Source organism: Frankliniella occidentalis, unplaced genomic scaffold, assembly GCF_000697945.3.
Source record: "Frankliniella occidentalis isolate FOCC.00 unplaced genomic scaffold, Focc_3.1 Scaffold32, whole genome shotgun sequence".
NCBI classification, from domain to species: Eukaryota; Metazoa; Arthropoda; class Insecta; order Thysanoptera; family Thripidae; genus Frankliniella; species Frankliniella occidentalis.
In genome coordinates, this window is record NW_026267162.1 from 1,921,345 (window position 1) to 1,927,282 (window position 5,938).

Here is a 5,938-nt window from a genome sequence, read left to right on the forward strand (position 1 = left end):
CTCTCTCTCTCCCTCCCTCCCTCTCTCCATCTCTCCCTCACTCTCTCTCTCCGTCCCTCTCTCTCCGTCCCTCTCTCCGTCCCCCCCTCACTCCGCTGACCGTTCCATCGCTAGATATATAGCGCGCCTTCCCGTTACCTGTCATGCGCAGCGACCGCTCTGCAAGGCACGGCCATCGGGGGCGGCGCCAGGATCGGCGCCAGCGCGGGATAGATGATACGTTCTGTCCCCCACGACGCCACGCGTCCTGCACCGTGTCCGAGTCCGCTCGCGTGGACATGGACACGTTCTGCACCCCCGTAGACTACTTTTCAGAAACTATGCTTTCAAAAAAGCATAAGTTTTCCATTAAATCCGTTTATAAAACAACTCTGCTAATCCAAGTGCAGAAGTGTTTGCCACTTGTAACTGTAAAACTCTTGAGTTCTGCACTAAGAAGTCAATATTGCTTCTGGTTGCTCCCTCTGCAGAGCAATCTTATTTTGAGTCATACCATCGTCTTCAGCGTGAAATTTCGAATCAAACGAGCCTACATGTGATGGGGGTCTGATCCACGGTTCACGGCTCTAAGAATGTGCACAATGTCAGTAGTTTTCGATCAGACCCCCATCACATGTAGGCTCGTTTGATTCGAAATTTTACGCTGAAGACGATGGTATGACTCAAAATAAGATTGCTCTGCAGAGGTAGTAACCAGAAGCAATATTGACTTCTTAGTGCAGAACTCAAGAGTTTTACAGTTACAAGTGGCAAACACTTCTGCACTTGGATTAGCAGAGAAGAGAGTTCCATTGCAAAATGAAAAAAAACAACAGATGGGATCAATTGAATTAAATTAAATTAAGTCTTTAACAAATTCCCATTAAAAAGAGGTCATCCAGATCACGTCCGTCTGTCGTCGTTATCTGCCAAGTTAGGCCTCTTTAAATCTCTCTTCGCGCCTGGTTGGTAGGCAACATCTTCCATACAGTGCATGCGTGTACTGCGGGGTGGCCTACCCTGAGCCTCGCAGGCGACGAGCTCGACGCAAGTTGCCGAATGAATCAGATGAGAACGGACGTAGGCCTACTTTCTGGACGATCCCTAATGTTATATCCAGTTAAGAATTGGTCGTATCCACGCTTAGCGCAGCGCGCGCTCACGCCGGCGTGAGGCGGGCGAGGGGCAGGGTGCGGGGAGGCAGCGGTGGAAGAACTGCTAACCCCGCTTCGCCCCCCGCTTCCCCTCTCGCGCCAGCGTGAGCGCACGCTGAGCGTGGAAACGACAAAATTCTTAACTGGATATAGCATAAGCAGTCGAATAAGCACGGAGAACAAGAAACATTTCTCATAGCGCAACAACGAGATGGATCGCATTCAACTTATCTCGTCCTCCCATTGAACTTCGCATTCATTCTGCGGGTTCAAACTGCGGTTCCCGTTTTAGTGCATCCATTTTCTACTTTTTACTTCCTGCCGAGCGAAATCCCTTTCATATCAAGTGGCACCACAAGCTGTCCATGGCGTCCTGTTGTACATATCCCGCTCGCTCGCACACATGAGATGATCCCCCGGCATGCCCCGGGATGCACGTACCTTGTACACCTCCGCGCTGCCGCTGCCGCTTCCGCTCCAAAGTGAGGTTAGGTAATGCGTTCACACATTGGCATGCGCTCTGAGAGGGGACCCACCACCACCGGCCGGCGTTACGCCACGCGCCAAGCAAGAGAGACCTTCCGCCGTGGGACCTACGCGTAGGTCCTTTATGCCGTCAGGTCGTCAGGTCCTTCGAACTATCTCATAGGTCACCGCCTCACCCGGGCCAAGGCGCAAGGCACCCGATTACATCAACGCCCGGCTTGTCCCGGCCTGCGCTGCTATTGTCGTGGAGAGGTTAGGCCGGCCATTGTGCTAAGTTCAAGGCGCGGCTCGGCGACGGGACGGACGGGAGCGGCGGACTGGCACTCGCTCGATTGAATTGAAGAAGTTGGAGAACAGTAAACAACTTGCTTGTTTTTGCAACAACAACAAAAAAATGTGTCGACAAGAGCACTAGGCCTACTGCCTATCCTATGAGTGTGCAACACACCTCTCTACCTGCCTACCCCGTTTTAGAAACTGTATCAATTAATCGCATGTGGACACATATCACACAGTTTGTAAGAAAAGGGAACAACTTCAGCGGCAGCAACTAGTTTAGAACAGGTTCCATTCAAATCCAGTTGTCAAACCACCCTCAACTTTTAATGAGGATGCTTAATATTCTAAACGCGGCACATGGGATTACAAACTGGTAAAGAATTATCCAAAAATTAGGTAGTACAGTTAATACTAAGAACCTTAAAAAGTGCAGAGGCTCCATAGTACTTTATACCCCACACAAGTCGAGCAACTAAATTATACTCCTCAGAGAGCAAAGTCGAGCGGCTCGCGGTACTTCAGTTTACGGGTAAAGAATTTTGGTGAGTTCGTCCAGTTTTCTCCAGCAGGCGCAGCAGTGAAGCTCAGCGCGGCAGCCTCTGCCTGCAGCACAGCAGTGTCCAGGACAATCACCTCTGCGGCTCCAGTCGGGGCTAGCCGAGGCTCCAGCCTCACCGCGCCCAGCCGCGCCTCACTATCACAGACGTTCTCCCCGCCGCACAGGCAGTGCCGGGGCGGGGCGGGGCGGGGCGGGGCCCGACATAGTGTTATGAAAAACAAATTACAACGGTGGGTCGGGAAGGGAGGGGGGGGGTCATATTGATACCGCACCGCTGGGCCCGGTACCTCCTTTGATGATGGCCCGAAAGGGGTGGGGGTGGAGGGGGCGGGCGATACCCGACGATAAAACACCCGAAGCTCAACTAAAAGACGACGCGGGGTCCGCCTTTGGATCACACACACACTCGATCAAAAATGACCCATCAGGGGGAAAAAAGGGAAAACGAGAGACGGCCAGAACGAGGGGGGAGAGAAGACGTGATCGAAAATTGGAAAAGCAAACAACTAAAAAGAAGGTGGTGCTGCCATGTGCTGCTGCCCCGCCCATGGCGCGCGCGCGCGAGCGTGACCCACATCAGCCGAAGCCTCTATTACAGTTTCCCTATAAGCCAAGTAAATTGAAACTTGTTTGTCAGGTGGCGAGGCGTCAGCCGGCCCCGGCCGGCCAGTCTCCGCCCGCGGGCACCTCGCTGTCACCGGCCTCAAGCAGTACACGCTCGTCTGCTGCCTCCTCCCCCGGCCGCCCGTCTGCCGAGTGCCGGTGTGAGAGCCGGAGTCGGAGTCCCCCGCGGCGGCAACGTCACGGCCCCGCCGGAGAGCTGGCCGATAAGAGCGTCAGCGGCCCGACAGGTTGATCCCGGGCGGGCGGGCCCGGCTCCCTGAACCCTCCATATCCGACTACTCCTCCTCAGTCAAGGACATTACGGCTCGACTGTCGGCGCCAGGGCCCCTTGGAATATTCCCTTACAAAACAAACCACCTGTGGGAACGAAAATTGGAGGGAAAGGGGGAGGGGGGGAAGCCCCCGTGCCCTCCAGATATAGGAAACCTTAGAACCCCCCATTCTTCCTTCCACCTACCTGATGAAGATGCGTTGTCCAGGTAACGAGGGTCCGACTCGTTGTCTGGAGACGGCGCGTGATCCGAGCCGATGCCGGAGGATCCCCCGGAGGAGCCCACCAGGGCGCCGCCGGGGCCGCGGCTGGTCTGCGCCGCGGGGTGCCCGACGACGCCCGCCCCTCCGGAGCCGGCCGAGCCGCGCTTGCCGGCGTGCCGGCCGTTGGCCGCGGTCGCGGCGGCCGGCTCCTCCTCCAGGGCGTTGTTCTTGGAGTTCTTGATGTTGACGCCGACGATGCTGGCGTTGAGGCAGCGGCGCCGGTCCACGCTGGCCAGGTTGCCCTTCTGGCGGTGCACCGTGTCGTAGTCCCTGGGCGGCAGCAGGATGGGCGCGTGCGTCGCGTCCGTGTCGGCGCCCAGCTTCTCGCGCAGCTCGGCCGCCAGCGAGTCGTACAGGTTGGTGACGCGCTCCTCGCGCACGACGAAGCCGCCGCCGCTGAGGCGCTCCGACGAGGAGCCGCCCGAGGACTCGGACTCGCGGGTGGACCTGCCGTCCGAGCCGGGGCTGTGGCCCTGGCCCGCGCGCCGCGGCCCCGGCGGCAGGCCCCCGAGCAGCCCCTTGGTGCGCAGGCGCGCCTCGATCTCGGCCAGCTTCTTCTGGTTGTCGGGACGCTCGATGAGGGTCTGCAGCTGGCCGCACAGGATCTGCGCCGTCTCCACCGAGTCGCAGCGGTAGGCGTGCACGTGCACGGGGCACTTGGTCACGGGGTTGTACAGCAGCAGGATGCACGCCACGATGTCCTCCTGCTGCAGCACGCACGTGACGGCGTGGTGCGGGATCAGGTGCTTGACGGTCTCGGCCTTGGCGGGCTTGGCGCCCAGCACCTTGGTCGCGCCCTTGGCGGCCGCCGCGCCCGACGCGCCGCCCGACCCGGGCACATTCTGGACGATCTTGAGCCCCTTGTGGCTGACCTGGAGCGTCACCTTGAAGGGCTCCACCTCGCGCTCGCGCTCCACCAGGCTCCGCACCACGGGCAGCACATACTCGGGCCCGCGCAGCCCCTTGGCCTCCTGCGCGCCCAGGAACCACACGTAGTACGACGACTTCTTGATGTCTTTCCTCATGGCGCTATCCTCATGCTGCCTCGCTGGTGCTGGTGGGTGTTGTGGTGCTGGTGATGGTGGTGATGGTGATGGTGGTGGTGGCTGCGGACGATGCGTTCATAATCCAAGATTAATCCACTGGCTGGGCGCCGCGCGATGGTGGTGCGGGTGGTGACTCGCTACTACACTGCAGGTTACGCGACCCCCACTTTTGTTTTTAAATATATTTTTTTTCGAAAACAATCCCGGACCTTCCCTGAGGGGTAAAGGCCAATGACGCGAGAGAAAAATAAAACTGACAAGAAAATGATAAAAATGACAAAACACTATCAACGCGATAAAAACCTGCCGATGCGCGTTCACCACCGTCACCACCACGATCGAAAACACTGACGCTAAGTAGGCGCACAATCACACGAGCCGGACGCGGTTCTCGCGGATGATCGGCAATCGCGGGTTGCTCAGAGCCCCGGCGCGGCGCACGCTATGCACAGGTGCGGGGTGTGTCCCCGATTTCTTCTTCTTGTTCGGAGCGCGCGCGCGGCGCCGCGGTCCGCCTCGCCTTGCCTCGCACGCTCACCAGGGCTCTGCTAACGGGAGAGAGAAGGCAGGGGGGAGGGGGGGGGGCACTCGCGGGCTCTCTCACTCACTCACACACACACGCGCGCGGCGCGACCAAGGCGGCGGCAGCGACACTCGCTCGCGAAGCAAAACGACCCGGCGGCGTCTCGGTGTGGCCACAGTGCCGGTCCGCAGGCGACTGGCTCAGGGATGTTAGACGGCTCCCAGCGTATTATCGTACCAACTTTCCGAAATTATCGTACGCAGGGTCAAAATTATCGTACATTTCAAAAAAATTACAATTTTGGCCCAAATAAAGGAAAATTTACATTTTAACAGTATTATAAGTGTTTCTATGTAGCTAAAAGGTCGCTAGTTAAAGAGAAAATAAGGTTTCGAGGCTGCGTTTCTCACTCAGAGGTTGGCTACAAAGCGGTGGTGGGGACTGGGCCCGAGACTCCCCCCTCCTTCACCCGCTGTCCCTCGTCCCTCTCCCTCCTTCTCTCTCTTCGCTAGGTATGCTTCTCTCTCGCGGAGTTGTTGCTGAGGGGTGGAGGGGGGCGAGCTTGCGCGCGGCAAATGGAATTTTATTCAAACTGATGGAGTTTCAGCACCTTACGAGAGCCATATATAGGCAATTATAGGGTAAAATCGGTCCAAACCGAAATTATCGTACATTTGGCGTACGATCATGGGTCACGATCGTACATCGTACGGAGGGTCGAAATTATCGTACGCGTACGATAATATCGTACGCT

At 57.4% G+C, this 5,938-nt stretch overlaps 1 protein-coding gene across 5 annotated transcripts in view; it reads right to left on the minus strand.

Annotated features, from left to right (window-relative positions):
- LOC113206947 (serine/arginine repetitive matrix protein 1) overlaps nucleotides 1–5,381 on the minus strand; it is a 109,295-nt gene extending 103,914 nt beyond the window's left edge. Inside the window, exons 1-2 of one of the 5 annotated variants that reach the window (XM_052265898.1) lie at nucleotides 5,270–5,381; nucleotides 3,539–4,721 (exon numbers count right to left, since the gene is read on the minus strand). In XM_052265898.1, coding sequence (XP_052121858.1) covers nucleotides 3,539–4,640 — 1,102 coding nt within the window. In that variant the 5' untranslated portion in view covers nucleotides 4,641–4,721; nucleotides 5,270–5,381. The other 4 variants (XM_052265897.1, XM_052265900.1, XM_052265901.1 and 1 more) reach the window with 4 other exon arrangements.
- Nucleotides 5,382–5,938: the final 557 nt, after the last annotated feature.